Here is a 17,200-nt window from a genome sequence, read left to right on the forward strand (position 1 = left end):
ACTTGATTCATTAAGGAACAGTAAAGCAAAAAAAAAAACAGTAACTTTGCACCTTGGCAAAACCATGTTGATTTGGAGGGGGAGGTAAATTTAAAATGGAGGGACAGATTTATAGTTGGGGCAAGGAAAAAAAGCCAGTATTTAACTTGTGTGTAAAATAATAAACTAATTTGCCCTTCCCCTTTGCATTGTAACATGGTTTGTCCCAGAGAACATTTACTCCTTTTTTGTCTTTCTTTCCTTGATGACTCAGGCCCACTATGTACTACTTTCTATTATACCGCTTTCATACTGCCGCCCCGGCAATATCCCGGGTTTTTCAAGCCGGGTTTTTGCCAGGGCTCGGAGCGTCCCAGCTCAGAAACACCATTCATACTGCACCTCGGACCCGGGAATTTCCTGGGTTGACCCCATTCATACTGCACAAGTCTGTGCCCTGGCAATTTGTGGGAGTCATCACCAGAGCAGTTTTCATTGGCACATTACTCTTGACCTGTGCCAAGTTCCTTAAGCTCTACAGTCGCACTCGCTGTTACTGCTACTACAGGCATTCTTGTCCCAAGCAACAGTAACTGACTCTTCTGGCTCAACTTCAACACTATCCCGTAATGTAATATAATACCATTGCCACTCTGTTCAGTCTCCTTGCTATTTCCACTTGAGTGGGCCATGTGGCTGACTTGAGTGGCTGTGTGAGGTTTTCCAGTAGAAATTTATTTTTCCACCACACAACAGTGTACACTTCTCCTTTAACAACAGTCGTACTCTGGAAGATAAGAGTGTCACTGTGCCAGCCAGGTATTAAATTTACTTGTGACCCTGAGCTGTGTTTCAGACCCAGTCAAATAATATGCTGCTCACTGTTGTGCTCTGATGTACAGGCAGTCAGACCCAGTTAAATGCTCCCTGTGTTTAGGTGCCAGACAGATTGTGGTGCCCTCTAGCACAGCCCTCTGCTTTGTTTTGGGCACCAAGTGAAGCAAAGTCCTAAATATAAAAATGAATAGACTGGCAGTGACTGATTGACAATCTGGATTTTGGACAGTCACATTCAGTCTGTGTAGAATTATCACAAGGGGCTGAGTTTTGGGCCCAAAATGTAGATTTTAATAAACACTGGTGAAGAGCTCAATGGAAAAGCTTGCTCTGGCTCTGGTGGTTGGACATGCCCTCCGACTCCGATTAACTAAGGCACACCTCCGAGCTCAGGTGCGATAACTAACGGAGTGCATTTGCTAATGGTGCTTGTTTTCCTTTTTGTCTCTTGTGTAGAAATAGGGGGGGGTTCTTGTTATTAAGATGGTCACTGCACTATCGATACGCATCACTGAAAATCGCAACAAATGTAAGCAGTACTATGCATGTAGCACTTATGCAGTTTAGGCAACACCATCCACGATTTATAAGGCATCATAAATGCCTGTACAGGCATTACTGCAAATTAATTAACCACAAGTCAGAATTTACATCACATTACACTATACAGCACTCAATATATATACGAAAAACACCATTCATAGTGCAGGCAACCCGGGTCCCACCCGGGAATTACCCCTCGATAAATCCCGGGTTGAAGACCCAGGTTTTTAGACTTGTACCATTCATACCGCACCAAGACCCGGGTCGTTTGAGCTCACCCCGGCAAAAACCCAGGATTTTGGTGCAGTATGAATGGGGTATTAGAAGAGGAAATCCTACAATATCACCAGTGGCATCTTAGGGGCTTCCCCCAGCAGGTGGCAGTGTAGGGGCAGTGCAAGAAAGACTTACACGGGGTCTCTGCTGTCTACTCCCACTAATAGATCTGTGTACATTGGATATAATATAGTCAGCTTTATTGGATCCAGTTTACACTGAATCTTTTAGTGCTGATAAAAAGGGAGCCAAATAAAAGACTCAGGGACATATGCAATTCTTTTTTTTCCACGCCGCGGAAAAACTATTACCGTTAATACGGTAATAGATAGCTGGATTTCAGCTCGCGGCTCAGGGAGCTGCAAGCTGAAATCCAGCGACTAAATTACCGTATTAACGTGTTTTCCACGCACGACTGCCGTAATAACGGTAATCGTGCGCGGACCGCGAGATTTTCGGCGTTTCCGCTGAGAATTGAATATGCCCCTCAGAGTCTTCCAAATTATAAATAAAAAAGGAATAATATTATAAATACATTAAAAAAAATAGTAAAATTGCACATACTTGTATTTACAGCACTATCACTCAGCAACTTGTACCTGGTATTTTAAAATGACACAAAAAAGCAGAATCTCTAAAGAATGTAAATTTTCCTATAACTATATACTGGACTTAGTGAAATATAAATAGAGTATTATTCCAATATGCTATCAGAAAAAAACCCCTATCTGTCGCTAGAAAAAAAAAAGTATTAAATTCACATTCGTAAACTAAAACACAACATATTAATGATATTTCCGATGAAACTGACCTAAACATAAACATTAGCCTTGGCCCTTGGGTACGAACGGTCATGAAGGGGTTAAACAGAAACGCTTCCTCATTGTCTTACATTGCATTTCCCTGGATCGTACTGTTGTCAATAAAGTTATAGTAGGCTAAGAAAAAACAAACGCGTACGTCACTGACAGGTCGTATATGGTGTGCCGACGCACGGACGACGTGCTGGGAGGTGGAACTGCGCCTGCGCGTTCTGTCGCTGGGTAAGGCGGGGCAGCGCATGCGCGCTCTGGGCGTATCGAACGGGAACTGTGTGGTGCGCGCTCCCGAATGGTCCGCGCCGCCGCTACGTTGTGCCGTCTGTGTCTGTGTGTGCGGGGGGAGATGGACCGCGGGCGCTCGCCCTATTAACACGTCATTTACCGTGCAAAGTGCCCCCCACTGCCCCGTGCCTGCTCCTATAGCGCTATCCTGGGGCTTTCCCCCCTCTCTGCTGCCGTGCCCCGGTACCGCCGCCCCCGCTGGTGGTCGGGTGTCTCACCAGCCCTCTCGCGTCCACACCCCACTCACACACGGCATTGATGGTAATGTATGCAAGGAAACAACCGAGACTCAGTGATGGGTAAAACATCGCTCTTCTTTCTCCTCACCCACTACCCCCCTCCCCTATCCTCCGGCGGAGCCGCCATTTTCACTGCGAACCCCCCCCCCCCCCTCCCTTGTCGCTGGTGGCGGGAGCCCCCTCTGCCCCCCTCCTAACCTCACCCCCTAACCCGTCTTCTCTGTCTTGTCTTTTACAGCTGTCACGACCGAAGGGACTCTCAACCCTATCAGGTATATCGAGCGCAGCCGCTACTAGAGCTCAGGCTTCGGCCTGTACCATAGGCCTCAGTGCGGAGATCACCATCCTGGGGGATATCTCCCCCTGCTGACCCCCGAGATCTCTGGATTGTTACCTGTTCCACATCCATTGTCCCCCGTACTTTATTACGTATTTTTAGTTTATTTTAGATCTTCCTTTTTCTCTGTATTTAGGTTAATATCGTTTAATACATATGTAGGCGATCAGCTGGGCAACTGCAAGTCCCAGCATGTTGTGTCAGGCGAATAATGAGACTTGTAGTCCCCCTGCAACTGGAGAGCCATAGGTCGCCCTAACTAATTTTTATAGGCACTGTGCTGTACAGTGACAGATTATATAGGGACTTGTTATGGGCTTCTTTAGAACATTGGTTTTCTAGTATTATTACTGATCAAGTCCTGGGGGTTTAGCTAAACGTTTATTTAGATCCACTTGATTGATATGAACGCTGTAAGACAAGTTATAACTAGCTTCTCAGGCATAAACATACAACTTTTGGATAACTTGCTTCCCCCAGCTAGGAGTGAGCAGTTTTGGGGGGTTGATTCGTTTCTAGTTGAAAAGTAAATGGAAAAATACAAGTTCCCTTTTCCTATTTCCAATATACAAATGCAGTTTTAGTGGCATCACTGCTGTCAGCTGTCACTCCAGCTACTACTTCCTGGTATGGTTTGACATGCTGATAAATGCAGATTTATGCACGTAGGCTTACAAATTTTAAGTCAAGTAAGCATGTAAGTGTTTCTGGAGGAAGATAATTAAATTAATGTAATTTCAATGCCTCCTTTTAAATATGTAATTTTTGTTTTGTGCAAACTGATCAGTAAATATTGTTTACATTACTAGTTTATGTGCTCTGTTTATTGACCACAAGGAGTTTGTAATGGATTAAAATACCTCATCTACTTCTTGCATGTTAAAAAGGTAGTCATGTAAATACAATTAATTGAATGGGTTTTAAAGGGTCTAACTGTGTTTATATATTGTTGGGTGAGCTTTCTTAATTTTAGCACTTAAATGTTAATGAAATGTGGTGTTTTTGTTTTTTTTTATTTAATTTCATGTGTAAATGTTTTAACTGCTGAAGGTGACTATATAAAATGGGTAAGGCAAAGTTAGTGAAAAGTGCCAAGGCATTGTTTTTGGTATTTAATCATTTTTATTTTAAAGAGATCATCATTTTTTCAGGCTCTTAAATATTCATCAAAAGGTCACCCAAGCAGCGGTGATCACCGTCATGACAAGATGCGTGATTCTTCAGACCCATCTCCCCCAAATAAAATGCGAAGATCAGACAGCCCTGAAAAATATGCTGACAATGTTGGGCATGGCAAGGCCAAAAGTATGCACATTCACAGGGTCCGTGAGAGGGACGGAGGTAGGTTCCAAATCAAACCCCTCAAATACTAGTGCAGCTCATGCAATGTATCCTGCAAGATTTGCAAACTTTCACCCAAGTAGGAAATATGTAATAGTTTTCCTCATTTTTATTTTTCCTCCCCAGATATAGAACTTATTTTTTTTTAATCAAATTTATCTTGATGTTTCTCTGTACTTTATTTTCTGAGTTCAGCACAGTAAAGAGACAAAACTTAATTTCACTTTGGTGTGTTAAAGTTCAGCTTTTTTTTAAAAAAACAAAAAACTTATGTACTATCTAAACATATTACACACATTTTGTATCTTTTTTTTTGTAGCTGCTGTTCAAATGACAATAATGACTTATAGCACAGTTACAGAGCCATTGGTCTATTTGAGCAGTGCTGCTCAAACGCATTGGGGAAGGATTTTGAAAAATGGTGGAAACAATTCTGCTGTAACTCCGATTGTATTGAGTATATAGAAAGCGGAAGCAAGTGTTTGCAGTGCTGTGGGTTACAGCACCAGTTTTCATGAAAGTCCCCATGTGCTCTTACTTGGCATCAGCATATTCTGCTGTGCTTTACGATATGGGACAAACAGTATCAAACAGGACTGAGTATTAAGACAGACAAGTCTGTAAGTTGTCTTACAGAGTATTGATACACGAGTTTAAGTGCTACATATTGCATTTTGTTCAGCCACATAGCAATGGCAAAAAGTGCTTAGTGAGGTATGTGATCCAGTTGGAAGTCAGGGGGTTTTTGAATATGGAAAGAGAATAAAGTTTGAGCCAACTGTGTAGTTTGGTGGTAATTAGGTAGTATGGCCCGTTAAGGTTAAGAAGGTGGATCATGAATTTCTTAAGCTTGCCTAAGACGTGAGTTGTCAGGGAACACTTGACAGATTGGATTCTAGGGAAAAGTACTTCTTGTGCGGTCGAGGTAGTTCCACAGAGTGTGTGCAACATGAAAAAAACGAATGAATCCTGTAACTGGGAATAGGAGCAGATAGTGAGTATGGATGAGACGCAGATCTTGTGCAGAGTGGAAGGGTCACATTGGAAGATATTTTGAGACCTGATAAGAGGTGGATGCTGCAGTGTTGTTAATAATATTTTATATTTGATTCGGTAAACGACAGGCAATGTGGAGATTGACACACTAAGTTTTAATTGGTTATCAATGTTTTGGTCAGATGCATAATGCTTAACTATACATATTGGCTTCCAGTATTAACCAACAAATTTGTAGGAAAAAATTCTGAATCCAATAAGTCTAAAATATACGTTTTTGTAAAATTGCTTTCAAGGTACAGACAACTCTTTTGTCAAACACAGAACATATCCATAATTTGCCTCATTGGTTTATATAGTTCTGTCTGCAAAAGCAGTGCTCGGTCCTGTGGTTAGTTGCTAAAGCAAGATTTAATAGCTGCTTCTGTCTCCAATGAGATGCAAACACAAATGTGTGCATTGGTGTTTATTCTCTGCTAGGTGAATGTCAAATTGTTTTCCAAGTTGCAAACTATAAGTATGCGAACACCCTGCAATTAAAACAATGTTTAGGAAGTTAAATGCATGAATATAAGGACTATGCTTATATGGCAGCAAATTTCTTTCCTTTTCTGTGAACACATTAGCTATCTTAATTTACAAGCCTCAAATATATCATTAATGCATCACATTAAGTGCAAATTCTAATACATTTGAATTTATACTTTTTGACAACTACAGCTATCTTTATTATCGTCCTGAAAACACATGCTGATTGCAGATACTCTGATACTTTGTTACTTCTAAAGTGAACGTTCCAAATTGTGGGTACAATTGAATGTTTGCTGTTAAGAAACAATTTTTTAAACTGTTTTCATTAGTCTTTTCTGAGCAGTTTTCGTTGTATTTTTTTTACATGTAAAGGAAAAGGCCACCCGCATCTAATTAAAGGGTTTGTTCACCTTTGTACATTACATTTTTACTAAAACATGTCCATATAGCGGGTCCTCCCTCCTGTCAGCTGGCTAGCGCCGAATCGGTTCTTTGTTTCAGGTAACGGGCAGTATTGGTGGAATGCTCTACGTGGAAGACATGTTTCATAATGGCAGAATTGCACAAATAGGACAACTCCTTAACTCTTCACCCTCAAGTGGGATAAAAGTATGTGTCTGAAGACCAGGACCCTTGCCATTTAGGGAGATTAACCACAGGAAGTTTTCTAGTGGCTGATTGTCCAGTACTCTTGACATATGAGATGCCATGTTGTATAGGAAGGCCTGGATTTCCCTGTTTCTGTTGAGCCACCAGGAAGTGATGAGTATCACTTTGATGGCTGGTGGTCCCTTACCTATATCGTTCTGATACTTGGAAGAAGGGTTTGTGGGTTAGTAATATTGTGTAATCCAGTATGTGGATACCAATTATTTTTACCTTTTAGTTAGTAAATAAGGACTGGGCAAATTTGTGGAGAAGTAAAAATTTGGGAAATGACCCATTGAGACTTTTATAATATACCCTAAAAGTTAGTTGACAGCAATACCTTTTTAGGCATGATCACTATGTGACTGAAAATTTAGAGCTGGTGTTTAGAGTACATGTATGTGTTCATCACCTGTATCTGTCCCATCTTGTGTTGGTTAAGAATTTCATGAAGCCCCTCTTTCAGCTGGCCAAATGCTTCCTTACAGTGTGCACTCTTCAATTCCATTCTTTTTGATGAACTAACTTTCCACTCAAAGCCATGGTATTAGCTGATTATTAGCTACATTATGTCACCTGTACATGCGGATTCCTTGACAATTCAATACAAAACATTCAGATTAAAAAATTAAGTTCTAAAGTTTGTCGTCTTTAATCTAAAAGTTTCAGCAAATCTCCTATTTCAGTACGATTTAACAAGTCTGAAGCTTTGTGGACCAAGTTTGATTATTCTTTAGTATGTTTTTTTTTAATTTTTAAAGAGCATGATGTAAGGAGCTCTACTTTTAGAGATGTCTCTGAATGTCTTTCTTGTGAATGACATTAAACTGAAGCAGTCTATTTTTACATAAAATATAGTTTTGTACCGCTCTTGGCTATAACACATCTTGTTACCATGACCAGTACACATAGACCTTTATTTCCATTTACAATTCATTTGCAGGTGAAGCTATAAAATGTGCTAAAATTGCCATAATTTAAATAACGCTCTTTTTAAATTATTAATCTGTTGCAAAGCCATGTTCTAGTTGGTATATAGCATTCTGGCTTAAGAAATACTACAATGGTATCCATATATTAGATCTGGATTCATGTAGACAACTCTTGCAGCTGCCACTGACTGCAAAGGGCTTATGCTTCAGAAAGCGTTGACATTATCTTGTTAACACTAAATCCTGCAAGATTCTCAAACAATCTTCAGAGTGTGTATATGTAGTATATACATATATCTATACATGCTAGATGGCAAGAAGCATGTGAACACTTCTAATTAGTGTTTGCATCACTATGCTTTATTTTAAATGACCAATCTTCATAGTCACCCATTAGCAGTAGAATGAGTTATACTGAAGAGCTCGGTAACTTTCATCATTGCATGGTCATATGATGCCATCTTTCCGGCAACTTAGTTTATCAAATTTCTTCCCTGCTAGAGCTGCTCTGGCAATTGTAAGTGCTGTCACTGTGAAGTGGAAATATCTAGGAGCAACTATAGCTCAGCCTCAAAGCTCTGTTGAAGCACATAGAGCTTCATGGGTTGGGCTTCCATGGCCCAGTAGCCCCGCACAGGCCTCAGATCGCTGTGCGCAATGCTAAATGTCCACTGCAGTGGTTTAAGAACACTGCCTTTGGGCTCTGGAGCAGGGGAAATGCGCTGTCTGGAGTGACACATTCCCTTCACCATCTAGAAGTCTGGATACATTTCACTGCCTCAATGCATACTGCCAATTGTAAAGTTTAGAGGAGAGGAATAATGTGTGGAAAAACTTGACTGGCCTGTATAGAGCCCTGACCTTCACCCCATTGAACACCTTTGGGATGTATTGGAACACAGACTGCCCAACCTCACTAAAGTGTCCGAATGGATGTGAATCCCTGCAGTCATGTTCCAAATGTAGTGGGAGCCTTTCCTAAAAGAATTGAGATCTGGGGAATTTGGAGGCCAAGTCAACACTTTGAACTTTTTGTCATGTTTCTCAAAACATTCCTGAACAATTTTTGCAATGTGGCAGGGCGTATTCTCCTGCTGAATGACACCACTGCCATCTGGGAATAACATTGCCTTGAAAGCGTGTTCTTGGTTTGCTGCAATGTTTAGATGGGTGGTGTGTGTCCAAGCAACATCCACATGAATGCCAGGACCCAAGATTTCCCAGCAGAACATTAGTCCAGAGCATCACAGTGCATCCGCCGTCTTGCCTTCTTCCCATAGTGCATCCTGGTAAACGACACGCACAAACCCGGTTGGCCACATGATTTATAAGAAAGCATGATTTTTCTGATCCGGCCACCTGCTTTCATTGATCCATGATCCAGTTCTAGCAGTAACGTGCCCATTGTAGATCAGGATGGGCACTCTGACTGGTCTGCTGCTACGCAGCAAGCTGCGTTGCACTGTATGTTCTGACACCTTTCTATCACAGCCAGCGTTACCCTTTTTAGCAATTTGTGCTACACTCGCTCTTCTATGGGATTGAATCACACTGGCTTGCCTTTGCTCCCCACGCACACAATGAGCCTTGGGTAACAATGTAGCTGGTTCATGGGTAATCTTCCTTGGACCATTTTGGAAAGGTGCCATTGTAATGAGATAATCATTGTAATTCACTTCAGTTGCCAGTGGCCTTATTGTACCTGCATTATATATAGTGAATACTTTCATTCATTGTCGCTTAGTAGCCTTGGAGACTACACTGGATAGTACTCCAGGTCCAGTGTTTTGAAATCATGACTGAAAATATGAATTATCATTGTTCTTTTCCAAGTTTTTGTAGTATGTAGATATTCTAAATTTGATGTGTATTTTTTAACAAGGGTTTTTGAGTGTTCCTTTTTCCTAGTGTCTTTGTATACAGTAAACGATAAAATGTTGCAAGAAACATTCTAAAAAATGCTACCATAATGGAATGTAAGTAATCTGCCAATGGATATGTGAATACTAGAAGCAATGGTTTCTGCTGCCAGACCCTTTCACTTTTTAAGTGCCTTGGAAATGCGTTTAAATGGCAGTGGGTATGAGCTCATAGCCTTCATGTTCTTGTGAAAAAACCCCAAAATATTCTCCTTGTGTGCACTGCATGTATACTGGCCTTGTGTTAGATGCTGAAGACCTTTTTCAAGCTTGCTTTTGCATAATTTTTTGGGCTTATGGAAATGAGCGTTAGTTAGACATGCCAGTTATGTTCCTTTTAATGTCATTTGTTCTGAATATCGTTTCGGCATTTTTACCATCCAGGGATAGTCTTACTAGATAAAGAATCCAGTTCCAGGTTTCTTGTACACTTACTGACTGCATAATATATATATTAAAAATGGCTGCTCAGGCTTCTGGCCTTGCCTGCCAGAGTGAACACTGTATTCCAGTGTTGAAAATGTGTGCTTTATTTATTTTGTGTCGCAACCTAAGTGCAGCCATATCGGGGTGTCATATAAGATGCATGGGATCCCAGACCTACAGCACCACTCTTGTATGCCCTATAGTCACTTACACCTAATGTAAGGATTTGTGCACATAGATGTCTTGCAGCAAACCTTCAAGGGGTGACAAGCTTTTAAAAGTAAAGCATGTTCTTTTTGAGTCTCCTCTTCAATCAGGCCTTTTACAAATTATACTTCCAAGTCTAAGAATATGAAATAAGTAGTTTTTGAAACACCAAAAGTTTGCTTTTAAAGGCCTAAAAGTAGCTTTGGGAATAAGCATGTATATGATTGGTTTGCTCTCCTCATGCTGTGAATATCTGATCTGTCTGTATGAAAGCTGAGGGTATTTCGTGTGATAACACCTCTCCAATGTGGATCCTTGTGTGAGTAACTTTGTGCGGCAGCTAAACCTTTTATCCTCTTCATTTACAATAATATATTGCTTCTGTTTTACATATTAATCTGCTCTTCAGGCAGGTTTCTTTCCATTGTGTTGTCACATGTAATGTGCGTTTCTTAAAGAACAAGGCTGGCGGTACTCGTATGCATGAAGCTGCTAGGAAAGATGGTGGCATCTTTCGAGACGCTGCCATACAGAAGGATCCACTCCAGATGTCTTCAGTGGGACATTCTGAGGAAATGGTCAGGATCCTTCCTTTGTTTGGAGTACCAGTGGATGAGGTTATCTCGAGAGATGAGAAGGTCCCTCAGATGGTGGTGGTTGGAGGTCAACTTAACAGAAGGCAGGTCCTTTGCCCGTGGGCCTGGTATCCACAGACGCCAGTCTGAGTGGTTGGGGGGCAGTGGTCCTCCACCTGAGGATACAGGGTCTGTGGTCAGAAAGACAGTTGGGTCTGTCCATAAATGTGCTGGAGCTCATGGCCATCTTGAAGGCACTACAGAGAGCTCAGAGTCTTCTGCAGGGAAGACCGGTTCGCATCCATTCCGACAATGCCGCGGCAGTGTCATACATAAACAAGCAAGGAGGCACCAGGAGTGCAGGAGCGATGAAGGTCACGTTTCAAATTTTTGCCTGGGCAGAAAGAAACGTCCCGGTACTGTCAGCAGTGTTCATCCCAGGGAGACAGAACGTACAGGCAGACTATCTAAGTCGGCACAGAGTTCTATCAGGGGAGTGGGCTTTGCATCCGGAGGTGTTCCAGTTGCTAGTAGGCAAATGGGGACTCAAGGATCGAGACCTGATGGCGTCAACAGGAAAGTCCCAGAGTTCTGCGCAAGAACAAGAGATCCAGTGGCAGTGGACGTCCTAACAATGCCTTGGGACTTCAGGTTGGGTTACCTGTTTCCCCCCTTATAAATGATTCCCAGAGTCCTTCGGAGGGTCAGGCAGGGGGACCGACCAGTCATTCTAGTGGCTCCAGCCTGACCATGAAGAGTATGGTTTCTGGAGATTCTTCTGGTGGCAGTAGGTCAAGGTGTTCGGTTGCCCCAATGAAGAGATCTGCTTGCCCAGGGACTGTTCTTGCATCAGAATCTAATTTTAATGACATGGCTTTTGAATCCAGTCTGTGGAGAGCGAGAGGGTTCTCGGTGGGTGTAGTAGGCACTCTCCTGAATGCCAGAAAACCAGTTTCGGCCAGGATCTATCACCGCATCTGGCATGTATATATAAAGTGGTGTAAGAAGAAATCTTACAATTCAAAATCCTTTGGTCTGTCTAGATTTCTCACCTTCTTACAGTGTGGTTTGGAGGCGGGTCTTAAGCTGGGAACCTAAAGGGTTCAAGTGTCAGCATTGTCAGTGTATTTCCACAGACGGCTGGCGAAGATTCCGGATGTTAAGACTTTCTTGCATGGAGTACTTCACATCCAGCCACCCTACGTACATCCTACGGATCCTTGGGATCTTAATTTGGTCCTTAGCATGTTCCAGGAGCCTCCTCTTGAACCGCTACTCTCCGTAGAGTTGCGGTTCTTGACTTGGAAGACAGTCTTCCTGCTTGCTATTGCTTCAGCTAGGAGGGTCTCCGAGCTGGGAGTTCTATCTTGCAAAGAACCTTATCTGGTCTTTCATGAGGACAGAGCAGTTTTAAGGACTATTCCGTCCTTTCTCCCTAAGGTGGTCTCGGGTTTCCATATCAATCAGGAAATAGTAGTTCTGGTGTTCAGAGAGGAGCCTCAGACTTCAGGAACGAAAGCAAATAAATGTTTTCAGATCTCTTAACATATATACGTAATGCCCTAACCACGTCCAAAGATACGCAAGACAGATTCTCTATTTGTGTTATTTGACTTTTCTAGGCGAGAATGGCCAGCATCTAAGCAAACTATTGCCAGATGACTTACCCTGAGAATTAAGGAGGCTTATGTCCGTATTAATCTTCCTGTGCCGAAGCGTATTGTTGCCCATTCTACCCGTTCGGTTGGGGCGTCTTGGGCGGCACGGAATGGGGCCTCAGCGGACCAGCTATGCAGAGCAGCCACCTGGTCCTCGGTCCATACCTTCACGAGATTCTACCAATTTAATGTATTTGCGTCTGGGGACGCCTCGTTTGGCCGTAGTGCGCTACGTGCGGGGAAATCAGAGCGATCCCACCCTTCAGAGGGGTAGCTTTAGTAAGTCCCCATGGTTAAGCAGTGTCCCCCAGATGGATGAAAGAGAAAACAAGATTTATACTTACGATAAATCGCTCTCTCTGATTCCATCTGGGGGACACTGCGGTCCCCCCCTTCTCATTTTTTCTTTTCTTTTTCCCCTTGTTGAGTGGTGTATCTTGGTTGATTGGCCTATCGTCCTAGGGCTTTGTTAATCAAACTGAGGTATGTGGGGAATTGGCGGGGGGATATGCTGTCAGCAGTAAAAAGTTAACTGATTAGGTGCCAGACTCCTCCCTTCCCTACTCAACCCCATGGTTAAGCAGTGTCCCCCAGATGGAATCAGAGAAAGCGATTTATCGTAAGTATAAATCCTGTGTTCACAAAATAGAATGTAAGCGGCACTGGCAATTGGAATTATCTTCATATATAATATACTGCGCTGTATATCCCTGGGTAGCTCACTCAGTAAAATGTTTATTATTTGTTAATAACGCACCCAGTGTGCCGTCTTCTCAACTTGCATAGTACATTTTTCTGTCAGACACTTGGCCTTAATAAAACTTACATATACTTGCAATCAATCCTACAGCAGCTCTGTTCTATTAACCCGTCTACACCTTTTTTTTTTTTTTTTTTTTTTTTAAAGTAAATTTTTTAAGTTTTCAAAACAACATAGGTGTGAAAGTGAGACATCATATGACATATATGTGAAACATTTCACTTTAAGTAACATAAATGCACATAAAAGAAAACTTGAAACAGTACATAGTAAATTGGCATGTTACTGTTTTTCTTATTTTTGTTGCTTGGGAGAGACCAACAATGGGTGAAGGGGGATTTGGGGAAGAGGGGGGAAAGAAGGATTTATCACCTATTGTTCCCTGTACCAGGTGGTAAAGAAGAAAAATAGTGATATACTTGGCTATAAGGAGATGTAATCAGACTGTCTATGACTACCAATGTCTACACCTTTCATACTACAATTGACTTTGGATCATTACTGAACATCTTGGGCTAAAATGTCAAATTGATTGAATTCCAGGGTCTTGTATTATCACTGAATTGATCTTTTATTGAACTGAATTTATTGCTCGTGTTGAAATATGAATGATCAATGTCAGGCCTCCCTACAGAATTCATTAGATTGGTTCAGTAACATATCGATGCTTTACTGTATCATGGACATTAGGGCAGCATGGTGACTTAATGGGTAGCACTTCTGCCTCACAGCCCTGGGGTCATGAGTTCATTACCCGACCATGGCCTTATTTGAGTGGAGTTTGTATGTTCTCCCCGTGTTTGTGTGGGATTCCTCCGGGTGTTCCGGTTTCCTCCCACACTCCACTCTGCATATTTGCATTTTTACACTTAAAAGGCTCAAGCCTAAAGAGAAATGGGTTCCCTGACATCTGTAGACGAACATATGCTTGTCACAGTACTGCCGACCATGGTGATTGCACTTGGCTACTCTTGGAAAAACTAGTACCTTGGTTTCTTGTGCATGTCATCCATATTTTGTATGGATGGAATGAGAAAACTGTTTATTTTCCCTACTTAACTTGATGGTTTCTTGGTGTTTGCTATATCTAGCAGTTATATTGTACCTCTTTGCCCCTTGGGAAATGGCACCACATTTAGATGTGGTGCATGCTTGACTGACATTTGTCGGTGTAAACTTATAAAGGCCGATCTACAGTGTATACTGTAGGAGAACACCGTAGCACTGACCTTTCTTTTCACATACATTACTCGCTGATGACTTCCTGTTGGAGCACTTTTTTATTTTATCTTTTTTTCCTCCTTAGTAGGAGCACATAAAAACCATGCTGAAGCACGCAAACCTATTTCACACACCATCAGTGAATGTAATGTTTAGAAGAGAGGTGCTTGTGTACAGGGAAGTTAAAAGGGGAGGACACGAGTAAAGGCAGGAAGGAGGAAATGCTGTGAGAGCTTGTGAAGAAGTACGTGTATTTAAGGCAGTGGGTAGTTTATACAGGCAGAAGGTGGGGTTTGTGTTTATGTGCATGATGAAGGGACGTTGGCGACTATTCAGTTGTTAGCGAGACTTTATTTTATTTTTTTTCGCCCCCGCTGTTTTGTTTTTTTGCCGGCAATAGCGACTGTTTTGAGTTAGCGCAGCCGGAAAACTTGAGCAATTCAATTGAAAAAGAGGGAACGCTGCCCCCGTGCGTTAATCATTGTGTTTGTGAGATTTTAGGAAAGTGAAGGGGAGTTTTAACGCTGTCATGTCATGAGAATATCTACATTACAGTACTTTCTTTCAGAATATTTTTTTATTGAACAATTTTTTACCATAGAATCATCTATACAAATGTCAAAACACATTACTGCAGTCATATTTGTACCAAAAACATGCATAAATCTAAATAGTGATGTTTATCTTTTGTTTTTTTTATTTATTTTAATTATTTTTTCACAAGAAAATCAACTTACACAAGTTAGGCATTAGTGATAAACATGAGTTTAACTTTTTTTTTTCAACATTTTTACATGATTTCAAATACTTTTCAGAGGTTTTTTTATTTTTAACACACCCTAAGGAGGTGCGAAATAAAACGGCATATTTGCCTGTTTTACTCGCCGCATTAAACAATTCAATAGCTTTTAATGCGGCTGCCTCTCGCACACACTATACTTTCAATAGACCTTATACTGGAGCGCAGGAGGATCGTTTCATGAAAAAAAAAAAAGTGGCGTTAAAAATGGTATTGAATTGCAGGTAAAGTGAACCCGCTCAAAAATGATAAACAGCATTAAAATGACTTAACATGCTCAAATAAACAACTCGCTGACAATTGAATACCCCTAATTGAGTGCTGGTAGAACATGATTATACCTGCAGAGGTTTTCTTTCAGTCTGGTAAACTTTACATGTGCATTATCTACAGCGGCCAGCCAGTGGGAGGGTATGATGTCCCTGTTACACCTTATTTGTTGTTGTGTTGATTTACAGGTGTTGGGATATTTCCCCAGTCCTGAAGTCAAGAATATTCTGCATATCTTTTAATATAGATTTGCTTTTGTTTCCCACAATCTAAAACAATCATAACTTTATTTAAAGCAACAAATGTGGCCTTGCATAGGTTGTCACAAACAAACATAATACGTTTGTAATGAGAACATCATTATTCTTCACACTGTTGTAAAATCTGCTCATACTGAATAGCAGTTACTGCTTGGTAATGTTAAGATTTTCTACTTCCTTTTTTTTGTTTTCTTCATTACCTTCCTACCCTGTGTCTGTTGGTCTATGCCTTTATGTCCCCTGGACCAGCATGGGACCCATCTCGTATTAATACTCACCTGTTAGATTTTTCTAAGTAATTGGAAGGAAATAAATCCTCAATTGTATTTTGCTACAATAGAAGCTTGAATAAACATTGAGAGTGCAATGTCTGTTCAGTTCATTGCTGTATAAAATAGGATTTTGTTTTGCATGTCTGCAAGTTGGGTGGGTATCTGCATGTAATGGCAATTATTTTTGACTCTGTTAATGGTCCCTTGGTGTACTTTAAAAGGTTGTAGACTTCAACTATGGCCATTAACTGCAGCAAGTTACCAATCTAGGAGATTCCTAACAAAATTCAGGCACACATTAATTGGCAGACAAATATTTAAACACTAAACATTAAATACATACTGCAGAATCTGGATATTTTCCTTACAGTTTTAGTAGTTTGGATGAAAACCATATTTATTCATTACGGTCCAACTTCATGCATACTGTCTGTATCTAAATAAGTCTATTTCCTTTTGCGCTAGAAACGGATTAATAGATATTTTTACCAGGCAACACAATTGGAAGTCGTCAGAATTTCCTATGTGAAATCTGTTTATGGAACCACAGTTAAATCTTCCATTTTCACTCCTATATGGTCTAGATCATCTCTGTATGTAGTATGTGCATTGTACATATTTTCATTCCCATTGGAACCATCTTGCTGGTGTCTCCAATGATCTGCTACCTGCATAATGGATTTTATCTTTGAAGATGGTCGGTTCTACCTGCTTGCATATATTTTGCCATCCCCCAAATATTGGCAATGTTTGGTGCAAGACATTTCCAGTGTGCTTCCTCTTCACCCAGTCTGTGACCTTGATCACCCAACAGTAGTTAGTGGAGGTGGAATGGCAATTTACGGGTGTGTATGTTAACAGGATAGTTCTGTAGGTATTCTAGTTCCACTAGTATAGTGTTGGCTAACCTGTGACACTCCAGGTGTTGTGAAACTACAAGTCCCAGCATACCCTTCCAGCCATAAGCTGCTATATATTGGCAAAGCATGCTGGGGCTTGTAGTTTCACAACTTCTGGAGTGTCACAGGTTAGCCAACACTGCAGTAGTACATATTTGTAATGTTCCGGCAG

General features: G+C 41.2%; 1 protein-coding gene across 2 annotated transcripts in view; it reads left to right on the top strand.

Annotated features, from left to right (window-relative positions):
- The first annotated feature begins 2,856 nt into the window (after nucleotides 1–2,856).
- Nucleotides 2,857–17,200, top strand: part of WAC (WW domain containing adaptor with coiled-coil) — a 37,996-nt gene continuing 23,652 nt past the window's right edge. For both annotated transcript variants that reach the window (XM_075212015.1, XM_075212016.1), the window contains exons 1-3: nucleotides 2,857–3,037; nucleotides 3,216–3,249; nucleotides 4,466–4,655. In XM_075212015.1, the coding sequence (XP_075068116.1) occupies nucleotides 2,997–3,037; nucleotides 3,216–3,249; nucleotides 4,466–4,655 (265 nt within the window). In that variant the 5' untranslated portion in view covers nucleotides 2,857–2,996. The remainder of the gene's footprint in view (nucleotides 3,038–3,215; nucleotides 3,250–4,465; nucleotides 4,656–17,200) is intronic.

The sequence above is a fragment of the Mixophyes fleayi genome, chromosome 5 (assembly GCF_038048845.1).
Source record: "Mixophyes fleayi isolate aMixFle1 chromosome 5, aMixFle1.hap1, whole genome shotgun sequence".
NCBI classification, from domain to species: Eukaryota; Metazoa; Chordata; class Amphibia; order Anura; family Limnodynastidae; genus Mixophyes; species Mixophyes fleayi.